The sequence below is a fragment of the Anarhichas minor genome, unplaced genomic scaffold (genome assembly GCF_050575085.1).
Source record: "Anarhichas minor isolate MPS153535 unplaced genomic scaffold, ASM5057508v1 ptg000009l, whole genome shotgun sequence".
Lineage (NCBI taxonomy): Eukaryota > Metazoa > Chordata > Actinopteri > Perciformes > Anarhichadidae > Anarhichas > Anarhichas minor.
In genome coordinates, this window is record NW_027466455.1 from 2,722,035 (window position 1) to 2,748,022 (window position 25,988).

General features: G+C 42.8%; 1 protein-coding gene across 36 annotated transcripts in view; it reads left to right on the top strand.

The window, feature by feature from the left end:
* Positions 1–25,988, top strand: part of nrxn2b (neurexin 2b) — a 528,601-nt gene that overhangs the window by 174,123 nt on the left and 328,490 nt on the right. For 9 of the 36 annotated variants that reach the window (XM_076087067.1, XM_076087068.1, XM_076087044.1 and 6 more), the window contains 3 exons: positions 1,608–1,903; positions 15,745–15,768; positions 23,671–23,832. In XM_076087067.1, coding sequence (XP_075943182.1) covers positions 1,608–1,903; positions 15,745–15,768; positions 23,671–23,832 — 482 coding nt within the window. Of the gene's footprint in view, positions 1–1,583; positions 1,904–15,744; positions 15,790–16,340; positions 16,344–23,670; positions 23,833–25,988 lie in introns of all 36 variants that reach the window. The other 27 variants (XM_076087049.1, XM_076087041.1, XM_076087036.1 and 24 more) reach the window with 9 other exon arrangements.

The following is a 25,988-nucleotide window of genomic DNA, read 5'->3' on the forward strand; positions in this document are numbered from 1 at the left end:
TCATTTTCAGTTAGCATGTCACTCTATAGCTGTTCTTCCCTTTTCACATGCCTTCCATGCCTTAGTTTTCGTGAAATAATAATCAACTTTGCTTCATGTAGGCTACAACAGGTTGAACTGTCCGTGGTCATATCTCAGTATATATATATCGCAGCTATGTCATGGACACAGTAGTATCCATCCCCACTCTTGTCCTCTCACCTAAGATTGCTCCTGTGGAGAACTCGCTCGCTCATGAAATTTGGCTTTCAATCTGTCTGCCAACGAACCACCCCCCTCTGGCCAGCCCCAGCCTCTCTCCCCAGGGAAATGCACCGAGGTCTTGGAGCGATCTCGCTGTAATGGAACTTCAGGATGAACTAGATTTGATGATCCACCCATGCAGGGGCCTCTTGGCAGTTTGAGTTTGCCTCCTCTTTCCTGTTTCGGCCCTATAGCTCATTACCTGAAGCCGATTCTTCAATATGGCCCCACCAGGGGAACAGAGGTGAGGAGGGACAAATGAAAACAGGAAGTGCGACGTCACTTCAGATCACAGTTCATGTTGGGAAACTGGTTGATTTGTATAACCGCTGAGTGGGGAAGAGTTGAGAGATCTCGCCGTTATTGGTGGTGGTTTGTGCCCTCCCCCCAAAAGAAGCGGCTGATTTGTACCATTGATTTTATGATTTGAGGTAATCAGCATATTATTATGTATAGTTAAGGTGAAGCTCTATTGATCCATCGGGGAAATGTCAAGTGACGGACATAAGTTCCTAAAAATAAGCATATAACGGTAGAAACAACAAATACAATGCTAGTATAATCATAAGAAATAAAATGTAGAACTAGATAAAAGCTAATCTCATGCTCCCTGGCTTCAGTGTCCATGCTCTGTGATTGAGGTGTCACTGTTGTGAGTTCCGTTGCAGCGGTACTTTCTGTTGTGACAGCTGCAGGTGTTCATTCAGTTCCTGACAGATGCACACTGCGTCCTCCCCTGCTGCCGTTAGGCTGCTGTTTGACATGTGTCCATTGTACAAACTGGCTGTTTTGACTGCTAGCGTGTGAACGAAGCTCCCCGCAGTGGAAGGAGGCCATGTGCTGCAGACAGACTGACAGGCATTAGCAAAGTTGTCAACACCTTTTCTGTTTGCCATCCTCCTGTTATTCTCTCTCACCACTCTCCGATGCTCCCATACCGCTCTTATTTTTTTTCACGGCAGATGCATCACCCTGCACCCAAGGTCTTTTATGTGTCGGACTATTATGTGCTGTTAATTTATTTGTGAACTGAACAAATGCTATTTTTACCCCGTGAAGTATCTATGATGAAAACATTTCTTTTATGCATTAGAGGTGCAGCAACAATCAGTGCTGTAGCGCTGGAATCAATAAACTCATCGGTCTCATCTCCAAATATTTGACCCATCCTTGCACAGAGAAGTGATGCAGTGAGCGAGGCCACGAGTGAAGCTGCTCAGAGGCAGTATTTCTTTGCTTTTAATAGCTAGAATCTGGCTTTAATCAAGTTCCCCTCCTGGCATATGTTCGGACATCATAGTGGTATAATCCTGCCTTCATGTAGTATTGATTTAACTAAGCTTTCTGTTTTCCTCCAGGTAAAGAAGAGTCAGTAGCCACCTTCAAGGGCAACGAGTTCTTCTGCTACGACCTGTCGCTGACGCCCATCCAGAGCAGCACCGACGAGATCACGCTGTCCTTCCGCACGCTGCAGCGCAACGGCCTCATGCTGCACACCGGCAAATCGGCGGACTACGTGAACCTGTCCTTGAAGAGCGGCGCGGTCTGGCTGGTCATCAACCTGGGCTCGGGGGCGTTCGAGGCCCTGGTGGAGCCCGTCAACGGCAAGTTCAACGACAACGCCTGGCATGATGTGCGCGTCACCCGCAACCTGCGCCAGGTAAACACTGCCCGTGGAATCCAGGGCCACCGCAGTCGGAGTGGTGCCTCTGTCTGCCACCCACCGACTCTGTCTCTGCTGCTTTACTTGGCTCTCCATCTTTAGGTCTTTGCTCTCTGCACGCATGGAGCGTTTGTCTCACCTTGATTCTCTCCTCTCCTGTTGCTTGCTACTCACCTTAACAGAAGTTTCTTTTTTTTTCAAGGTTAACATTGAACAGGAGGTCTTTCGTGGCTTCATATGTTTCTTCTAAATGACCAAAGATCCATCTCACCTTCAAATTCAAAGATCACTCAAAGGTGACATGTGAAAACCCAACACAGCCCAAGTCATGATGAGATTATAGTTAATATACATCATAATGCAATGAAAGGCAACATGCACATGTAAGGTGTTTCCAAGGACACTGTTTCGTGCTGTTAATAATGAGCAAGTGAGGAAAGTGCTCTGCTCAGTATGTATGCACATAATGTACTCGGCTACACAAATGGAATGCGCCCTAATTCATCAAAGGTGACAATGCACTTAAACCCTTTCTGAACAAATTACCCAGCACATCTTTACAAACCTTTAATCGTAGCTAATGGAAAACCAAAGAGCCCCAGCAACCTGGATGCTGAGCCCTGTCCCTGTGCTTGTTCCTTCTACTTAGTTTTTCTGTTGTTTTTATAGTTTCAAGCTAAGTATATGTAGATACAGTGCACTCTCTGGAGGCACCAGGTCATCAATTGACAGTTGCAGTTACCAGCAGTGAGTCACAATCAATTTCACTTACACTTGCCGTGCTTACTTCTTCACTTTATTTTTTGGTAATTGTAATTGGAATGAATGCCTTGTCAGACCTAATAATGGGCATTGTAAGTGGGCCCGAATGCAAAAAAAAAAAGCCTGATTTGAATGCATTACCACAGAGATGGGAAATCAACTTCTTTGTGTGCGCCTGTAAAAACATCCCCAGAAAGGTGGGGGAGGTTGGACAGCCGCTCGTATCAAACTGTTGTTCTATGAGACACTGAAGAAGGAAAAGTTGAGAGCAAAGGGATTCTTAATGTGAACTAAGTGCTGTTAAATTATAGGGAGACATTTCCATGCCCACCAGGCTCTGCAATTTCTGTCATATTGCAACACTGCTACAATTAATTCTAAATGTGGTAACTTTGACATGGAACTAGTCCAGTATTTCTGGAGCTGGTGATTTATTTGCATGCGGTGGACATGCAGTAGGATGAGGGCCAGTGATCAAGCACTCGCTGACACACACAGAGTCTCAGACGCGGCGTCTCAGACACACACACCCACACCTACACACACAAACATACACATCGTGGGTGTAAAATATGGTATTATGGTAATATTAGCAGAGTGAGACTAGCTTAATGAGTTTGGGAAGCCGACACGGTTTTAAAGATTTACAGCATGAGCCAACCCACCTACCGCCAACTGCACCATAATGACCATTAGACAAGTACGAAACACACACACACACACACACACACACTCTACTGTTATCTGCCCGTCTCACTGTTCATCCACCTTTCTATGTGCTGTCCGTCTGTCTGTCAGTATTTACAATAGAATGCGTTATAACTGATTTTGCTGGCAAAATCATATACTCTCTCATTTGTATTCAATATGGAACAATACCTGTACTGCTTGTTACTAAATGATACCTATACAGTATTTTAATGTACACATCACATGTTGCTGTTGAAACTAGCAGGCACATCTACTGTAGCAGCGTTCAGATCATCTCACCTTATTCTTGATATTGACAGCAAAAGTCAGTGTAGCCGACCCGATACCAAGCGCCCCTCCTCAGGCCATGCCATGACTTCGAGCTAACCGCCCACACCGTGCCGTCCAGGCGGTCTCCATTAACTCACATAACAGCGAGAATCCCCAGTGGATCACTGTAATTGATATAACGTGCGGCCTAAGTGTTAAAGAGCTCTCTAGATTTACACTGGACCGGCCCCACCGAGAGACACCAGGACGAAAGTATTGATGACACATCGACCGTCTCTGACCCTGTGTTTACTGCCGGGCTGATACCCAGCTGATGAATGAGCGATTGCATTCTTCGAGGTCTCGTAGAACACGCATGCAGTCACACGGCTACACACACGTCAGAGGAACACTGTAGGAAAACCTTAATCTGCATGTGGATCTGTCCTTAGCTCTTTACCTCTTGGCGGTTGGTCGGCTCAGAGAAAATTCCCCACCACAGTTTTCGCCATAGGAGGATGGAATTCGGCGTGGAGGTCAAGTATATGTGTGAAATAAAGGCACATCATTTCTAAACTAATTTAGACACAGGAGGCATCACGGCACTGAGCAGAGTTCCTTTTTCACAAGTGGAACAATTCTTTAATAACTGATTTCTTTTACTAACTTAATGACTATTGTTTTTTCTGGTTTTATGTATATTAATTGATCAATAGTTGTAAACAAAAATGTACGTATTAGCTAATATTTTGTGTTACCAGTTGAGGAATATTTTTACAGGGTTTAACAAAAATCAATGAAACAGAAGAATATGTCAGACAGTGTAATTATTTTCATCATTGGGGTAAAACAAATACAAAAAACAATTCCTGAAAATGAATATGAATGTGAACAGTACTGAATATTTCTGAACATACAGTTACAATGAGTAACTTTAAACTGGTAATGCCATCTGTTCAATGTAATACTGATGCCTCTATATGACCTACATAAGTAGACAAGGCCATCAGAGAGAAGATTGGATATTTCTATATTAATAGTTATCATCCGTACAACGGATTTAGACGTAATCATGTCGGCTTGTGCTTTCTGACGAAAGTAAATAATAATTATTAAGCTGAAGAACACTACCATTATCCTCTGTTAGTAGTTTAACCACGAGATCGACGTGACAGTTTACACGATATATACTGTGCGTGTTATGTCAGTGGGCTTTGTTGAAAGATAACAACAGGTTCATGAAATACCAAGAAGAATGTAATGTTGTCCAGTACAAACATTTTCACTTCCATGGTCATCCAACAAATAATGAAGCATGATGAACTGACCACAGACACTGTTGCAGGGCGGCTTATTTGAATTTGACTGCATTTAGCTTTTTATTTTGCCCGTAGCCTGTATACAGTATAGTTTCCAAAAATATTCACATCACTCAACAAACAAGGACGCTTTGAATGAGTTATGGGATGAACACATCTGCCCTTTTTAATTGTTTTAACATCGTTTTTGCAGGTCATGTATGTGGCCATGCAAATAAGCCATCAACATGCACTTGTCTTGTCCCACCTACCACGTTCGGTGTTGTTTAGATGCTATGAAGACTGTTAAATACATCATCTGATTGACTGCAAATGTAAACAGCGCAGCCACATTCTTCATTTCCACTCCTCTTCCCATTGGAGCTAACACGATATCTTGCCTTCCGAATAGCCTGCAGTCTACAAGACAAGCGCTGGATTCCAGCTGAGGTTATCGTACGGCCCCAGTGGTCTCCGAAGTCTCATCCACTCTCTGTCTCCTCTTCTTAATGGGTCATGCATATCTACGGCTGCATCAGTAAGCAGCAAAATAAGTAGAGCCAGTCTCTCTGCCTCCCTCGCCCACTCTCTGTACGTGTATATTTGCCGTCTTTTCTCCACAAAACCTATGAATTTGTCAGCTTTGTGCGGAATAAAATAGGCAGACAGAATTAGGTGAGGTGATAGGGACTCTCCGCCAAGAGAGAGGATAGAAGGGGGGGAAATGGGCACGCTCCATGCCTAACAGATGATCACAGATTCAGAGCTCCCCTTGGTGGCATCTGGCTGTACTGCAAGTGTGCATGTGGAAAGTGGTGTGTGTTTGGCTAATCCCTGAAGAGTACAGTTGATAGGCAGGCAAGGACACTTGCCTTGACCTCTCATCAGTGCAAGTCTCCCCCCAACACACACACACACACATCCCCACCCGTTCTACCCCTTGCAATGTGCATATTGGTTGGCATAAGGACCGAGGGAACCCTCCCTCACCCCCTTCCTCCTTCTGCTCTCCCTGGCATGATGAGCTACCATCACGGGCATCTTGTAGACTTCAGCACTGGTGACCATCCCTGCCCTTTCGCCTCCTCTGGGATCTCTCACACACACACACACACACACACACAGCAGACAGAAGAAGGGCAAGGACAAAAATGGAAACCTTCTTGCCCGAGTGTCTTGGGAAATGATAGATATATATAAATATACGATACACTGCACCAAGATAGACAATGTGAAAATAGGTCAAATATCAAGTGTGCAATAACACTGTAGTCAGCATAGTTTAAATAGCAACTGCTCTTTCTCTAATGTGTACTCTGCGTGTATTGATTTTCTGATCTTTTTTAAAATCGCACTCAGATTTTTCCAGACGACCTGCTGAGACATGGACTACTCCACACATTGCTCCTCTCCTGGCAGGGATCACTTTTAGCTTTGACATCTAGGAAAAGAAAGCAGCGACCGTTCCATTGACAATACCTTGGGAAGAAACTAAAACGACTGGCGCCTGCGTTATTATGTTCCTACCCATTACTGCCATTACAGTAACTCAAAGACAATCAATCGGTTTGCGTGCATTGCAGAGTGGCAGTAGATCAAGTGCAGATCAGGTAGAGGCTGGCGGTCTGTGGGACTTGATGAATGTTTGGTGGTTAATGCATTGCCTTTTAAACAATAGATTCAGCTTCTGACAACATCGGCAGCAGTGAGATGACTGCTTCCTCTCCTGGCACATACTCAGCATTCAGGGCAACGGTCCTGTGTTTGGATCCCAACTTAGTTATGATTAGACGCTGATATGAAGTTAATATTGAGGTTAATATCCCTCCAGGCAGGCCAAGTAACATGATTAGCTGCACTCAGTTTGTTTTATATCGATTCAATTCTGTTGGTGCAGATCTGTTACGAGGATACAGAAGCAGTAAGCCAGAAAGTTTCTTTCGACATGGTCAATGGAGAAGTGCTCCCAGACGTGCATACATGCATGCACAGTGCCATTGATTGGTGAAAGTCTGTTTCCAGCAGCCATGGCTACTCCATAATGTAGTCAAACAGTTGTGAAAGAATCACCTGCTATGCATGATGGGGGTGTTCCACCCTGCTGCTCCGTAGTTGTCTATAGTCTAGCTTTTGTAAAGGTCTTTGATCGACCCCTATAATATCGTGAATGGTTCTTTTTTTTTTCCATGGACTGTTTATATTTTAGCAATGCAATGTCCAAAACAATGATGGATAGAAAACTTTAGATTTAGTGGAAATATAGGAATACAGTAATCTACATACTAACGTATTGTTTGAGTAGATTTCCATGTTTACAATCACTGTATATATCTGAATAGCCTCACACTACAACGGCCCGTCTGTACGCTTAACAGGCACTCGCGTCCCACAGGAGGCCGCAGTCAGTCAGAGGAAACATGGCACACACTGTCGGGAGAAGGAAGTGTGCGCTTGTATGTCTGTATTTGTGTTTGTTCACGAGAAGAAGAGAGAGCGAGCAGATGATCGGGTGCACAGTAGAGAATGGCAAATGAAGTGTGGTGCTGTTCTCTGAGACTAAAGGAATATCAGAGCAGTGGGAGGATAGGGAGAGCCCACGAAGAGAGACAGCAGTTTGTTCTCTACTAAGAAAGCAAGCTTTCTTTTAATTCCCCATTGTGACTTTACAACCAGACGATTCGACATCCACAGAACTGGGCCAGTAACGTCGTATCATCTGTCCTTCTTTTGTTGCCCTTTATGTCCACCTTGATGTTCTTTAAGTCCCCCACACATTCACACTTCCTTTCCATATAATTGGACCTTGGATGCAGCCACTGGGTCAATGAATGGATCAAACAGAGTTTTGTCACGCTCTCTTAGTGCTGAATGCACAGCCTGCAGGTTCAGCTCCCGGCCCACGGTTCAGTTGGATGAGGCCAGCTTTGATCTGCATCAGGATGGAGTTCCGCAGAGGTCACGTTGAGAATCGTAATCTGTTACTTATACAGTAGCGACCGCTATGAACCATTTAAGAATCCACTGACCGAGAAAATGTATATCTTGTGTTTACTCAGGGACGACAAAGTCTTAATCTATTGAGAAAGGCAAATATAAGATTGATTTAAATTACTAGTGATTCAACCTCTAAAGGAAAAGCTTTATATTTGCTTTTCTGCAATCCCCTGCTAGGAAAAAAAAGGTTGCCTATGTAGCACAAGTATCTGTTTTCGATGTGTTGCATACCACTTTTAAAACTTCTATAAGAGTAACTGCTCTGTCCACGTAACTTTCAAACATTGCCAGTGAATCCACAGGCATTGCATTGTGATTGTTTGTGATTGTGGAGACTCAAGCCCTCGCAGTCAATAATGGATAGTACAACTTAACACACACAAACCTTACAAGCAGCGAGAGGACATGACATAGAGTGCAATAACGCAAAGATAGTTATTCTGTTGAGTGCACAAACACGCCGCATGCTATTCTAAACATATTCTAGCCTCCATGCGTGTCTGCCATCCATAATATAAATTGCTGCTAGCTCACTGTACATATTCACATTCTACACACAGCACTCCTCACGCGGTGCCTGCATACACCCTCACAACTACCGTATTTTCCGCACTATAAAGCGCACCGGATTATAAGGCGCACCTTCAATGAATGGCCTATTTTAGAACTGTTTTTATATATAGGGCGCACCGGATTATAAGGCGCATAGAATAGAATAGCGTCGTAAGCGTGTCTCTTGAAAGGTGCCATTTTGGGGTCTTTATACACACAAGTGGTGTTGGACTAGGAGTAAGCACAGTACCGGTGTTTACCGCGGTGCGGCTTTGTAGTTTACCAGTCGTACTGAAACATTTTGACAGAGCGCCGTGTACAACCAGTATGGATCAACCAATTAACCAATTGATCCATATATAAGGCGCTCCGGATTACAAGGCGCACTGTCGTTTTTTTGAGAAAATTAAAGGCTTTTAAGTGCGCCTTATAGTGCGGAAAATACGGTACTATATGGCTGTTATATGGAGAAATAGGCAGAGGCAAAGGGATGGAAAACCTTTGATTCGAACAAAAAGACCATTTGAAAATGAAACACAGTCACAGCCCACTTGCTGATATGCTAAATATTTCCAGGCGTCTTCTACACACTGTGTGAGCTTCTAAAAGCATTGTTCCTTTTGACAATGAGAAACATCTAAATGTGCTGTAGCGTTCAGTTGTAATCCGGTTACTGAGACATCACCGTTTTCAGGAATCCTGTTTTAAGTGGCAGGTCACGTTGAGGAAGCAGTCACATCTATTCCATATGAGACGACCGAATGAGAACCTCAACCCTCCCCCTTCAATCAATACCAGTTGCCTGGACACTCCCCACCTCTTTGTCCTTCTTTCCATCTCCTCCTCTCTCACTTGCTCAGATTTGTCATCCATTTCTGTGAGGCATGATCAGCTGCAATTACCATCCCTCTTCTTCCTCCCCTCTCATCCCACGTCCCTCCAAGAGGCAGCCGGAGTTCCTGAGAGGGAACCAATCAATTCCTCTCCCGCTCCTCTTCCTCTCCTTTTTCTCTCTCGTTTTCAATTCGTCTCTCCCGTCCATTCTAGCTAGCAACGTGTCACTTAGCAACGGTGTCTGCTATGCTGTTGGGCAGTAAATTGTCCCTGGCTGCAGTACTCCAGTTGTCGCATTAACCATTTCCAAGTCCCCCAGTTAAACTCTGTGATTTTATTGAGAAAATAATGTCTGAGAAGTCCTGATTAACTTTATTTAAAGATTTATTTAGAAACTCTCATGCCTTTGTCTGTAGTAATAAGGTGAAACTACTGAGCAACAAATGCCAACTTAATTTGTGACACTCTGGAACCTTAGGCTTACATGTTGTGGCCACACACACGATCCTACCATCCACGTGGAAGCGTCTCTTTCAGGTCAGCATAATGGCCAAATCGAAAAAATGCCATTTAGAGTGCTCAGCTTTGCTAACACACACAGCGGAGCACTTGTATGGTTACGACAGGAACTGCTATGGTAGGCAGGCGGAGGTAGTGGATTTGTTTGATGTACATAATGACATGCTAACACCCCTGTAATCCTTCCTCAGTTTACCGCCAGTGACATTTTAAGTAGTCCTAATGTGCTCCAGCCCAGAGGAGGTTGGGGGTGCTGTCATCATGTGAGTGGATGTGCTCCTTTTTTCCCTCCCCTGTGCTTCTTTTCTTATGCTGATCAGAGGTCAGCACCTGGAGCGCAGCGTGTCTGTACATTGCTTAAACTACAAACGCCTCGTGCTGAAACACCGGCCCCGGTTGTTTGACACCAGCACCGAGAGGTTCTGTGCATTTGAGGGGAAAAGAAAATCTCATTTGCATCACATTGCCACCGCATTAGCATATCCGCCCGCATTCCCACACTCACTCACTCATCAGCCTCATTTGCCGCTACCTGCTCCAGCACTTTTATGTTTATTCATCCCTCTTTCCGGGAGACCTGTAATCAGATAACAAATCTCCGTGTCATTAGCACATTCAAACAGGTAATAAAATGCCAGTGAGACAGAAGCAGGTAGGAGAATAAGGAATAGAGAACGGGAGGGAACGGAACGAAACAAGTCAGCAGGGAGAACGTCTTAGGGGGAGACTTAGGAGATGAGAAAGTCTAGCAGTGAGTTTATTTTATTAACATCTGTATCAGTGTTGAAAACCTGCAGTAAAATAGCACCAGTGAATGTTAACACCACCATCAAAGGCATACTTTCACATCCAAATGGGAAAGTGTTGTACTCTTTAGCCAAGCTGTAACCATTTTTTTTTTTTACAAACTATATACAATTAAGAAGAGCTAGCTGGAGCTACTCTCTAAAATATGCATATTCATGTTCAGCTGCTATAGCTGTGTGCTCACAGCTGAATCCAAATGTATTTTCAAGAGATGGGGATAAAAGTTAACTATGCCGTTGATCTCTCCCCCCCCCCCCATGATTTATGAATTCCTAAACAACAATCGCTAGTTTAGTTAGATGAGCCATATGTCTGAAGAAAAGATGTATTGCATTTCTTTTGTTTTAAAAAGAGCAGCTAGTGATGCTAAGCATTGAGCTAAGCCAGACCAAGTCCACACAATAGTCCAATGCAATCAGCTTAACAATGTGCAAATGATCAGCAGTCAAATGATTTCCTTCAGCTTAGTTTATTTTTAATCTTTACTGTAAACTGAAATAAGAGTTGTACTTGTGGGTTGCGATTGAACTCATCCTGATGGAATCTAAACGGAAACAAAGGACAAGGAGGAAGTCATTCCGTTAGTCAGCCAGCCAGAGATGGGAAATGGAGGTGAGGATGATGGGAAGCACAACAGAAAGGGAGAGAGAATTATGACCATCTGCACTGCAATACACAATATGTTCTACTGCAATCTCCACACACACACACACACCTATACAGAAGCACACACCCCCACACACTGTTTGTTTGCAGACTTCTCTCCGCCGTAATTGCAGTGACATTTATATTTGCACCTGAAGCCTGTCTGCCAGTTTCCATTACTTGGAGCCAGATTCAGAGAGAGGGAGACAGGAGTGAATGGCGGATGATTGGAATGAACGCGGAACCGAATGTACCTGAAAGAGCCGTTTTGAATCGAAGCCCAGTTCCCCTCCATCTGACAGGGTCACTCGCCGAGTGTCTGTGTTGCAGAGGAACGCCTAATACACCGCGCATGCATAAATACCCGGCAAGGCCCATGGCACAGTGTGATTAGGCTGCTCACACTCGCAGCCAACAGAATCTGAGCTCATACTTACACAGGTAACACAGATTTTTCATGAGTCTCTAATCATTAATTCAGACTGAAATTTCTACCTGGTGACAAATCGCCCCTATATCCTCCCCTCCCACCCCATAATACTATTCCACAATATCAGTTTCATCACTTCTTTCTAAAGGCCCACATGTATAGGAGAATGGTCATCAGTCAGACTTTTCTACCTTACAAGGAGACGTCTATCTGGACTGTAAATCTTGGCTCGGGCTGCACTGTCCATTTGTCATGAGCTATTTATTCAGTTATTCGCTGGTGGCCACAGTTCAGTAGCGTCCACTGTGACAAGTGTGTAACAGATCAGCGACTCAACAAAAAGCACCGTCTTACATCTTTGCCATCTGTGGCTGGCATCCTGCAGGTCCTCGGCACAGGTTGGAGGAGTCATGTCAACCGTTTCCCCTGTCTGGGAAATGCGCGGCTACCAAACACTGACGGTGAATGACAGCGTTAGCAGCGGTAGCTCGTTTTGCTAACCCGTCCCCCAGTATTTATGACATGACGATTGCTTAGCCCCAGGGGGCCCCGTGAGACAGACGCAACACAAAGTTGTTTGTCTGGGCCTGTGGTTGTTTACACGACTGGGAGCTGTATCCTCCATCAGCAAACATCGGCACTCACAGCCTTCCTTTTCCCACATGGGTCAATTACAGAGAGGGGGATGTGCTGTCACAGCAGGGGCTCCAGGCATGCTGTGGGTTGTTGGTTGGAAATTGACTGTAAGATTAGTAGCTGGTCTATTTTTGATACTCTTGCATTCCTCCTCTCCTTTATTCACTGGAGTTGCATCAGAATCCTGAACGCGGTTGTTTCATAGGTGTCAACAGTATGTAAAGCACATAACAGAGGAATACAATATGTCCCTTGACCTTTCACTTGATGCGATCTGTTTGTTATTGTATCTAACCAGAAGTCTCATGGTGAATGCGAGTTAGATTTGGAGTGAGGAGTGCCGGTGACAGAAAATGTAGCTTAGTGTTATTGTTAGTGGAATCTTTAAGGCTTTCAGATGTCATGGCTGACTATTTAGCTGATTTCACAGTGTGGGTGAGGCCTAAGCCTCTCGCGAGATTTCAGAATGAGACTTCTCCTTGAGCGAGACTTGGTTAGACACAATAACAGACTGGTTCAAGTTTAAGGTAAAGAGAGATGATGTATTTCTCTGGAGAGTTCTCTCCATAATGTTGTCAGACACTCATAATAACAATCTGAGCCTGTCGGTGGCAACAATGCAGTTTTAGTGGACTTAGACCGAGGGTGAGAAATCTCATTGAAGGAATACATTGCAGCCCGTTCAGCGGCTTCTGTCTCTGTGTTCTCCCTCAATACTGGACCAATTTCAAAACTATTGTCCCCATTAGTCACTTGGACACAAAAACATGAGACCTAACGGAGACCACAAAAAACCCTGCTTGTCCTGTATGCATATACAGCTTACTCACAGAAAAGACTCATAGGTATCTCATTATAGAGAATATTATGCAGATACCATGCACACAGATCTCCAAATATAATCTCTTCCTTTCATTTCCACCACCCAGCTTTGCACACGCTGACTACACTTTATCGTGTAATTTCAAAGATCATCAGCAACTTTCTGAAGGATGAATTTTTCACAACCATCCCAGGGCTGCTCCGTCAAAGAACGGATGGAGCGATAAGTTCAAAAAAATCCAGACATCAAACGCCTGCGAGGGATCTGAAACTTGCTGAATTCCAAATGTTGCACTTAATAGTGTCACACCCCCCCCCCCCCCCCCCCCGAATCGCAGACGGTCTTTCAATGAGTGGAGGAAACAATCATTGTCACCTTCTGTAAGAGCACATTTGTCTAACTTAATAAACCAGGTTCCCAGTCGTCGCAGCTTCCTCACATCACATCCGCTCTTTGACGTGTCAGCTGTTGTCTTCATAAACCCAGAGACATGTTAGTGCAGCGTGGGGTGGATACACAAAGTCACAGCCACGTTTGAATCACAGTCACCTAATTAATGGATTAAGAGGAGTCATTAGACAGAGTGGGTGACTGAGGACGGCACTTTACCATGACCCCCGAGGAGAGTGGGCGTGCATGAGACTTCAGATTGACCAGTTAGCCCCATCGGGGGGGACTTTGTTTATGGCTGCCACTTAGACACCCACACAGATGGCACAAACACAGAGTAATCCAGCCCACACAGACACCCACAGTAGTGGGGACAGACTTATGGACAGATGAAACAATGTGGTGACAGTTTCTCTCTGCTTGTATACTTCTCCACTGCCTGACTGAGAGCTTTGTTGCTATTGTATTTAAACAGCACCATCATCATAACTTTAATGTAAAATCCGATCTCTTTCAACAGCCGGAGTCACACATTGAGATTTCAATTGGGTAGTACCCCATCCCCAATAAATGGGACTGCATAGATTCTGCACAAATGCTGGGGTCGGAGGCCGGCAGTAGCTGACACTTTCAGCTCCAGATATAAGATGTCCTCTAGATGTTCCCTCCGTCCTGAGGGGAAACTCAAGGCAGATCTCAGTGATAGATCGGTTACCCTCTCACTGCTGCTACATGGGAAGACTGACTCACTAGTACCACTCAGCAACATGGACAGACATGAGCTGATAGTCAGAGCTAACCGGACGTGAGAAGCTACCGTCAGACTCTCTGCATGAAAGTCTAGGAGTCATGAATAAATACTTCACCGTACCATCGTCACTGAACGAATCAACACATCGGCACATTTAACAGTGAAGCTCCTCTTTCAACTGGACTGTACTCCTCACTGTCAGCTCTGCTGTGATTCACACTACGTCACTTGCTCGTTAGAAGCGCATTATTACAAAAACATCAGAAACAGTCATGATCTGTTTTCGTGATCGAATCTATTTTTCCTCCTCCCACAGTGACATAATGCACAGGTGACAGGCTGGAGATGAGTTACATGGTTCCTTATGTATTGACATGTTCTAGTTTGCTAGCGTTTCTCTCCCCAGGGACATGGGCATTGGCCGTTATTGTGGAAATGACTTGAGTGCCTAATTAACCATTTCTCTGTCTGTCAGGATGCTGCGGGTACCCTCAGTGAGACCCCTCTGTCTTTCTCTCTGCCCTTCTCTATCCTCACCTCTCGTGCTTACCAATGTGCTAATTCAATTCTGTTTCCCTAAATGCCCCCGATGATTTCACATCACTGACAATGGAATGTCGTTTTTACCACAATTGTCCATTTTCACAATGCAATAATATATTTTGGAGTTTTTCCCTGCTTATATCTCATTAGACCCTTAATGACTTCCTGGGGACATTTTGCTTAGAGAATTGCACCCTTTCAAGTCATCAAGACACGATTGGCCTCGCCCAGTACTAAAGGACGCCATTTTCAAATGGACTACATCCCCACCGCCAGCCAAGCCCACTGACCAGATTAGCCTGTCAGAGTGAACACTTGATGTACTTTTCCCTCCCCCCTCCCCAGCCTCAAAACAAACATCCCCATCACAACTAGCCAAATCCCCTCTGTGGAAGTTGATTTGCTAACTCTTGTCTCTTTTACTAACAACAATCTTCAGAATTCTTCCAATTTGATTCTTTTCATTGGTGAATTTTCTTTTCCCTTACCTTTTATGATTTCAACAACTAACACTGTGTCATTCACGGAATGTGAACCATCTGTTGTTTTCTCTACTTAACTTGCGACTTGCATACTAACAAATGTATTGTTATCCTTTTATTCCTTTTATTTTATTTTGTAGATGACCCTTTTAAAACAAAATAATTATACAATTACTTTCTTTATTTCTTTATTTGGATGTTTTAATATATGAACAATAGGAAAACATTTTTTTCTTTTTAATGGTATTTTAACATTAGATTCATTTTTGTTATTAATAGGAAAAGCTGGTTTTGCAAAAGGCAATTTTTCTTTTTTCTTTGCCACTTTTTGGGGGGTTGAGGTGTGTTTTCTTGAGTTTAAGGTTTGTCATTATTATTATTTTCTTTCTCCTCCCCCTGTTTTCTCCTGAAGCACGCAGGCATTGGACACGCTATGGTAAACAAACTGCATTATATGGTAGATATCATTCTAATTGTCTTATACTTTGGTTTGCCCTGGGTTTTCCGTTACCTCTTTCTATTCTGTTTGCTTTACTAAAAGTACAATCCGCCATCAATTCCAAGGTAGCTGAAAAACTCCACCTCTCTGTTTTTCTTTTCGCCCTCTCTCTATATATATGTATTTGCTTTTTATTGCCATCCAGCCCCCCCCCCCCCCCCCCCCCTTCCTGAAAAGAATTATCGTGTTCATCCAAAGAGGTCTGCCCAAAAATATATAGAAATTACAGAAATTTAGATTTTACAATTTTATTTGTTGCTTTTTTATTTTCTGCCCCTTTTTATTATTTTATATTTTTTACTTCAAACACTATCCGTATGAAGAAATAAAGAATCATGATGCAATATATTTTCTCAATTGAGTAAAGTTTGAATAGGTACCTTTTTATTTTTTTTTGTTAATCCCTGTTTCCTCCTGATTTATCTTCCCTTGAAGAACCCTATGAAGTGACCGCACACCGCAGATTTCCCAAGCACACTAATGGCTTACTAGAGCAACTCCAGTGAGAGCAAGTAAAACAAAACAAAAATCAGTCTGTTCATTAATTCCTTCAACATGTTTAACAACGTGGGGAATTTCACTGATGAGACCATCTTGTCACGTTGGACCCAGTTGGACCTGTTCAGCCTGTTATATCGTGACCTGTTATCTCGGCTTGCCGTCCTGTGCTTTATGGGGTCATGGAGAGTATTTACAACTCTTGATTTAATGGCCGAAGCCCTCACTGTAAAGTAGGCCTCAAATGAGGGTTTGATCCCATTAGTGGCCTTAGGCTGATTTATGATCAAGATGGGGCTGTTCCCAGACCAGCACCTGAAGCCTTTCCCGCTCGCACATGTGCATGCTTAATAAAGTGCTTTAATGTGGCATTAGTCCCCTGATCTCGGGTGCAGCAAATCAGACCCGGAGTACCGATGAAAGCTCATGATTGAAAATGAAATGACAATTGGGCTTTTATTAAGCTGCAGACTGGGGACACTGCGGACATGTAGAAGATGAAGCCTCTCTGACTCAGACCTCGGTGGGATCTGCTTTTAGAAGCTGTGATGAGTGTTACTTACTTTCACTGGACTGTTTAATGAATGAATGCAGCGGTCTGTCCATTGATGCAGATAACGGGAGCTGGCTGGGAAAATCTGAAGAGTGTGCGATCGACCCCTCATTAACACTAACACTAACTTATATTTCTTATACTTTACTGGCCTCAACCCTTGCATGAAGAGACTTGGACACCCCTTCCCGATCTTATTTTTATTTTTATTTTTTATTTTTTTTTTATATATACAGATTGAGAATATATGTATATGTATATATCATGGCTAACATATATACATACATATATCATTTGTCCTATTTTAATCAATACGGCCATGAAACATGTTAGCCACACCCTCTTGCTGTTTTATTTTTTTTACTTTTTTTTTTACTTTTTAACTTCAAAATTAACTTACTAAAATGAATAACGACCTCACACCTTATGCTGCTGAAACGAAAAAAATGGGAAAGAGTAAAGAGGGGAGACAGACTTTCATTTTCTGGGTGAATAGAGGATCGATGCCCCACGGAGTACATCTGCCCAATCCATCATAACGCATGAGTTGGGGTAAAGCTGTTGAGAGTGTGCGGTAAGCCACTGTATCCGGTGACTTACTCAGTCTCACGTTTGACAAAAGTGATGAAGCTATTTTGAGCTCACATCCGAAATCGTGTGGCGAAAGTTCAAGTGGAGGCATAATGAGAAGTGTAATCATGTCTTAGGACAGATTTCTTTTTTTATATCCAATAACGTGGAGGACATGGGATACTAATTGTTCTATTCACCAAGACAGTGACGTCCTCTCTCCCCTCTCAATTTTCCCTCTTCTTTAAAAACCCTCTCATTTCCATTGATTTCATCTGTGAGTGATGACATTGGTCCCATCCTGTCCCTCCTCCACACTGACAGTGTCCAGTGGTCGTGTCCCTGCACCCTGTCTGCATGTCTCTAATGGCTAGAACATCTTCACATCAGCATACTCGCAGGGTGTAGATGCTGCTCTAGTCCAGCGCGTGTCAGTCTGCTGTACACGTGTCTCGATGGGTCTTTCTGTTGCATTCTTGTCTCAACCTTAACATTGAAAGCTCTCCTCCTTTCCCCATTTGTCTGGTGTTGTGGTGCCCTGCAATTACATTCACTGCCCTACCACTTTCCCATTTTGCTGCATCTTGCCAGATGTTTTTAATTTTTTTTTATTCATCTAATAGTTGGTGTGTTTGTGTTGTGTCTAATGGAACCCCACCCCATCCAATCCTCATTCTTCCTGTCATCCTTTCCATTTTAAGTGCATGGCTTGTGTGTCACCCTGTTAGCTTGGATAGATTCATTTTGTTTCCTCTTAACCAAAGCAAACCCTCGCACATGAAATAACACATTCAGTCCATATTTCGGACCTGGTTTGAGCAATCAAATGTCAGAGGACTTTTAAAGAATCCTCATCTAACTTATCACTTTGACTAAATTTACTAAAACAGTGTTACTAATCTACTGTTTGAATCAAACCTTTGTTGTAATTGTACTAACAACCATTTTTGTGTCTGACTTTCCCTTACTTACAAAAATACTAACCGATTTTGTTCACCCTCCAACCCTTTTAACTCTTTTCGGCAAACAACAACAACAACAAAAAAAAACTCCTCCCTTTCTCTCCCCCATTCCCTCGACAACTGTTGCCAAAACAGCACTGGCTGTCACCTCATTTACTAACCTAGATGTGGAGCTCTGTTAGAAACGACATATTTAGCGTTGAAATAATAAATCACTCCCTGCTAATGCACGTTGACGAGCTGCCAGACACCTACAGAAGTCCACCGCTGGATGGGAATGGCTTCCTTCTCTTTCTCTCTTGAGCATCCCTCATTCCTGTGGCTCTGGCTTTGACCCGAGTGAACGGGTGTGATCTATGATGATACGCCTCTTACGCCTCTATGTCTCTTTCGCCTTCAACTGTATTATGCAACCGCTGCTATACAAAATATAACACATTCTTTCTTCCTGCAAAAGATCAAATGTAGTGCCAGCGAGGGTAAGTGATACATTTCCAAGGTAAGCTCGCTGCTTCTTTGCACGGATTATGCTGTTGAATACTTGAAGGTACCGACATGTATCCGTACCTGGTCAGACGCTGCTGCGTACTTTACAAGCTGATGACGAAGAAACTAGAACTGAAAGTAAAGACTGAATGCTTTACGTAATTAAGAACACAATCTTTATTCTTGGATAGAAGAAAGTCACACAAAGCTACTTTTCATTGTAGGCTACGTGTTAAAAGCCTGACATAATATACCTTCCAATACCATAATATGTAATATTCCTCTTTTGTCTTTCATATAGGGGAAGTAGTGTCTGCTGTCCTAGTTTTACAGTAACACTTTATATTAGCCATCATTAATAATGGGTAAAGTTAATTTAACTTAAGTTAATAGTCTTTTCACTGTTAACAAACAAAGATATCTTAATCATGTTAATTAATCATTAGTAATAATATAACTTGTAATCTTATTATTAGTTTGTGTAATATGATATAATTATATTTTAATTGATATATCATATTGTAGCCGTAAAGAGACCATAACGATTTTATTCTCATTATATTAGTCCACAATTTATTTACGGTTTAGTTTTGAACACATACACATATATACCATATTAACCAATTATTAACCACGAACAATGTGTCACAACTATATGGGCCATAATGTTTGATAGATGTTTTACCAATGGTTTCTTAAAGGTTTACAAACCATTTAGTTATCATTAAGACGTACTTGCTATAGTATATTTAACATTATGAGTGCAACAATAAACTGTGAATACAACAAAAAAATAGCATTTTAATAATTAGTAAACACTATTATAATTAAATTGCATCTGGTTAGTCCTATCGTCTCATGTAGGGTGTTATTGAGACAGTGTAATCCCAGTTGGAGTCACGTTGACCTCCGTTAACTTGATGAAAGGGGGATCTACTTGTCGGAGCCTTTAGTTGCCTGCAGCCTGCAGTCATGGGGCCAGATATGGTCGATGAAGCAGTAACACGCTCGGCTGATCACACAGCGGGACTCCACAAGGAGAAGCGTTCTCGTTCACCGTGTGAAGCCCCATCACAGACGCTTTGATATGCTGTAGGTAGTCGGTGGTTTAAGAGCAACACGGACAAAAGAGAAAGATTGATTGCATATATGGGGGGTTGAAATCATAACAGAGACCATTCCCCCCACCACAGGACCATGTAGGCATGTGAGTGGGCACAACGCAATGCTCCCCATGATCTGGATTCAGAGCTCAGTCAATCCCTTCACAGTACATTCAGCTGTAAACAGCTCCGGTCTGTGTTTTCTATGATATCTGGGGCACACAGTTCAGCACAGATCAGCCAGCTCTGTTTGGTTTCTGTGTGTACTGGGCTAAAGGAGTGTTTGAAGAGCAGCTGGGTAAAAACCAAGGGATCCAATAGAAGCAGCGAGTGCACTTTATGTGTAATGTTTGGTGTCTTAGAAAGTCTGATTGTTAGTGGAGGTGTGCTGGTTTAGGTGCCAGCTTTTTAGATTTGATGTTTTGATTGTTTTCAATAAATCCAGTAGAGTGAACTTCTCACTGAATAAAGAGCAGAACAGGATGCTGCAAATGTGTGATTTAGTTCTGTTTTTGTATTTATCAGGCATGCTGAGATTATCACACCAGGCTAATGTGTCAAGAAGAAAACTGTCATCACACGATCACAAATAATTATTTCCAGGCCATATTGTTGCATGTGCTCAGGTCCGTTAAAGGCTTTTTTTCACAGCAAAATAAGTCGCGGTTGTTTTCGTAGCGTAAATAATGGGGTAAGCCACCATTCCACGTTATTGAGTGCTTTGGTTCTGTCACTACAATTACTTTGAATGCATTCATTATCAAGGAGAGGTAGGCACAGCCGGTATTTCTTTGAGTGACCTAGATCCAACCGTCTGCATTGCTGTGCCTGCCTTGTCTTGTTGACAAGTAAAATATCCACAATTACATCTTTTTTCAAGCTGTTTTTTGTCACACTAAAAAAATAACATTCAAGACAATGGAGAACACACAGCCAGTATCTCTGGTGGAACCTTAATATTTTACTCCCCGTTCATTTATTTAATAATCGGTATTTTGCAGCAACAGTTTTGAGACAGGAAAGCATTTCCTCCTAACTGTACGGCCTCCAGGCCGGGAGCGTCGGGGTATTTCCTGCAGCAACCTGTGATATCATCACCCCTTTCTCTCGTCTGGCCGGTGATGCAAGTGCTTGTAATGTCACTGGATGGGTTGAGTGTGCAGCCTGGTTCAAGCAAAGTCTCGCTGGCTCTCGTGAATATTTACAAAGTCGGCTCAAAAAAACAAATATCCAAAACACTAACAATTAATTTGCTTATCTTTGCTCTCTGGGTTTTTTCTTGCTGATTATGTCCAACGTCTGATCACAGAAAGAATCAATGGATTCCATAAGATAGCCCCAGGGATTTTTTTTATTGAATGCTTTGATGAACAATTGAAGTGGTGGAAGCTGGAATGATGGAGATGGCAAGAGAAAGAAACATTGCTAATCTCTACTTTTTAGCTGGGGACTTCATAGGTGTCTGGCAGCTAGACGATGTAAGTCTATCATGGCCCTAATGAGCACATCCTTCCCTGAAGGTGTACCATTAATAACCCTCCACAACCTATTCTCCCACATCCAACGATTCTAGCCTGGCCATAAGATGTGTCAATAGTTCAATTTCAGAACTTATACAGGTTATAACTACTCTTTTACTCTCCATCCCACCTCTTTATTTCGAGAAGCGGTCAAAGTCCGTAGAAGCGTCCTAAATGGCACACGTCGTGAGACAGCCCCCAACCTCCCCACCCCCGTTTCTCCTCCTCAGCCACCTGTAAGGTCCCTCTCGTCACTATAGGATAACTGAAGTTGCCCTGCTGAAAGCCGCATCCAAGATCTTCAAAGATGACCCCAACACACCAGCACTGTCAACCGCAGATTCTTCGTGCCAGATACATCTGGCCAATACGATCGCTCTTTATCTCCAAGTAGTAACAGCAGACATAAAAATGAGTTGCCCTGTTTAGAAGGGAAGTACAAACATAATCAAAAAGTACAGATGAGCACTTAACTGGGGTGACTGGTCTGTTGAGTGCAGTTGCTAAGGTTTCTTTTCAGCTCTGCTTTAGAATGTTTACAGCACTTCATATCCAGTTCAAGCTTTTTTTTTGTTTTTGTGTTTCTATTGTTGCAGATTGAAATCAATTATTTTGTGTATTGTATTCAAAAAGAAAGAGATTGTGTCCGTGCTCACAGCCTGCCGTTAGAAAAACGATGCTCATCAAAACTGCATTAAAGGAAAGTAGAGCCAACGGGCATAAATTACGTACTGCTAAATGCAAAGTCTTATTGTAAATGGCCAAGATATAAGTTAGGCGTTGAATGAAATGAAGGTAGTGTGTGCTGGCATCACTTCTGAGTGTGCAAAGGGAATGAAAAACAGATGGGTGTGTACACGGCTCCCTGCAGTCCTGTATTTAAGCTCTGCACATTTTTATGCAGAATAACAGATGTTAAATCAGAGACATGAGTACTTCACTTTCGCCCAGGCCAGCTCTATTAGGATAATTAGACAATAAATTGGTCATTAACTGCAAAAATCCCGAATCAAACAGCATTATTTGGCTAGATGTTTGTGCAGAGGTATAGCTGTGGCTCTGATAGCACATACAGCCATGATATAATACATTCAGACTGCAATTTGCTCCTTTGTAATGAGTATAATGTAAAAAGACAACTCCTGGAAGAATGGAGTGGAGGTAACTCTCAGAGTTGCAGTCTAAGTTTATATGAGCATATGTCATGTTTCATTTTACCCACTCTTCAGGTATTCTTTGAACTGACGATGCCTAGTGTTACATTTCAAGCAGTTGCTTCACCTCAACTTGTAAGGTCTTGTGATACATCAGTGCAAGAGTAGTCCCCACACATGCTGTTGTAATTTACATAAAGCACCTCTTGCTATTCATATTGCAGTAAAACAAGCTTACTAAGACTTCATTTGACAGACAACCAAGTACCATTTGAGCTAAAAAATAAATATATCTCAATTATACAGAAAAGCCTGGAGGTACCTATAAAATGTAGCCTTTATGCATCCGTTTGTTTTTGTATTTTTGGGGTGTTTTAGGTCTGTTTGATTTCACCCGGCACTTTCGGCTCTGTTAGCGATCAAACGTGCGACACAGAATGTGTAAACTTGCACAAAAGACGAGGCTTGAGGCACTTTAATAAAGGAAAGGGTTGTGTTGTTGCTGGTAGGACCTTGAGTGAGGACTGGTTCAGCAAAGGACTGTTGCAGAATATCTATGCCAATCGCAAGGAAAGGCCATTTGATATTTAAACAATAGTCTTACCTGTAGGATCATGCTGTTATACTGGTTGCTATATTGATTTTGACATATCTTTAAGGTGCACTTAATCCAGAGTAGGATGCAGTTACTTTAACAATTACTCAATCAGATCAGGAGTCAGTGATTACACAGTGAGCACAGCGCTGATCCATTGGTTTTCTCTTAGCAACTGCACTCTAGAGTGAAAGCCCCCAGTCTGAGTGGCACCAAAAGCAACCAACCAAACGCTACCATTTAGAGGACAACCCCCACCTATCGTTGGTGTTTAATCCACTTTCTTCCTTGTTTTTCCTCATTCTTCTAATTCCTCTCCACTCTCGGCATTCTCTGTTTCTACCTATCTCTCTCTCTCTATCTCTCGGTCTGTCTCTTTTGGGCCATGCCTATGCCAGGTGACCATCTCAGTGGATGGTATATTGACCACCACTGGTTACACCCAGGAGGATTACACCATGTTGGGTTCAGATGACTTCTTCTACATTGGAGGGAGCCCCAACACCGCGGACCTGCCCGGATCACCAGTCAGCAACAACTTCATGGGCTGCCTTAAAGATGTGAGTGGCTCTGTGTGATTGTGCAGTTTGTGAATGTACAGTATATTTATATCTATATACATATACAGTATGTAGCTGATCAAACATGCAATGTGCACGCGTGGGCGTATTATGGGACTATGGGCCCTTGGGCATAGACAAACTTCCCCACGACCATATTACTATTTGTTTAGCCTATTTTTGCTGTTGCTGTGTATCTATTTGTAGGCATTACACATCTCTCTGGGGTTTTGGGTGTCTTTGTGGTCATTTTGTGTCTCTTTGTTGTTGTTTTGTTCCTTTTTGAGGTCATTCTGTTCCTCTTTGCAGTCATTTTGCTCTTCTTTGTAGTTGCTTTTTGTCTCTCGTTGTGATTGTTTTTTTACCCTTTTCATAGTCGTGAGTCTCTTTGCAGCTATTTTTCCTCCCTTTGTGGTCTCTCTGTAGGCTTTTTGTGTCTCGGTATAGTCGTTTCTTTAGTGGTAATTTTGAGTCTCTTCCTGGTTGACATGTCTCTCTTTGAGTGACATTTTGTAGGTGAAGGCCAGAGGGGGCCCTGACACTTCGGGCTCCTGGGCCTGTGCTCGGTCGGCCCGTTGAGTAATCAATCCATGTGTACATACTCTCTTCTTTGTACTGTATCTATCCGCCTCATGCTAGCGAGTTACTTGCTGTGGAAACTTTCCAGCTGTGTGTGCGTAGTTCAACATATCTCTTTTAGCTGTGTTTACATCAGTTAGTGGGCGTCTTGCAACTATTGGTACGATTTTCTTTTGGTTCCAAACAAATTGGCAACGAAAAATAAGAAATCATACAAACATCACAAAGTTGCATTGAGAACACACATGTTCCACTGTGCTAAAGTGTGTGTTGCCTCTGACACCTGAATCATCAGTCTGTGCAGATATACAGTGACTCCCATATGTGAGAGTAGGAGGTGTCAGACGTAGAATATCCTAAATCTCTTTCAAGTGTTTGGTTCCTTTCCTCCTAACCGTACTGCAGACATAACACATCCGCAGGCATTGCACACACCACAGTTGGATGCTAGAGAATCACAAACACAAAGATTTCAGATTTATATCATAGCTAAGCAGCTGCATACACAGTTGTCAGTGATGGATATGTAGAGGACAGTTGCCTTATAAAAACTTTATATCTTCAAGTTTGACCAAAAAACAACTTTTATTTTCACTAGGGCTTTAACTCACAGCTTAACAAGCTGTCAAGAGGACCAATCACAGCTTAAAGTATTATGCCCTTGTAAATGTAATGACTTGTGTAGTGGCGACGCAACATGGTGCCATCGCATTTCCTCATAAAACCACGCTGATTGAATAAGTAATTACTTTTGCCATCACTTTTAATGGATCGCACAGTAATCGCCCTATCTCTAACTTAATTATGCCTGTAGAATTACATTTTCATTATTTGGGTTGCTATCAGAAGGATCCCTAGTGGGTCTTAAACTTCCCAAGGCGTTTAACTATCCTCTCTCATCAAGAACAGGGCTGGATTTACAGTCAACGTACAGACAGTGCACAGGGGGGAAACAAGACTATGGCGAGAGTTAACAGCTACAAATAGAGGTGGTAGGGAATTGGCAATGTCCAAGTACTGGAAAAGTAGAGACAGAACAGATGGTTGGAGAACAGATCGTTTAAGACTCTCTTAAAGTGACAAATCTCAAAGACAAAGACTCAATACCAGACCCTTTGATTTGTTATTTTTTTTTGAATGATGTGTTCGGTTCAGAAAGATATACAATTTGATATACTGGTTGTTATTCCTGCTATACGTGTTTCATGGGCTCCACTTTTTCAGCTGTGGTCAAGCTCTAATAACTATATCAGCTCAGCTGAGCATGGGTAACTGAGAGCGCCAGTAAAGTAGTAGAGTAGAGCTGAAAATAAAGAGGAAAGTGAGGGGGGGTAGACAGCGGTGTGTTTCATCCTGTGCTAGTTCAGTGGCACAGCTCGGATTATCAGTGGTGTTATGGTCTGGGGCAAGGCTTTCATGCCACCACCGTGGTCAAACGCCTTTGATACGCTTGGCCAGTACCCCCCAGGCAGCAGAAATCCAAAGGAAGAGTGCAGCAGAAGAAGAGTAGAAAGGCACCAAAAGAGGCACTGAAGCCCTATGAACTTTGTATTTGCTGTGTGCGTGTGCGCATATGT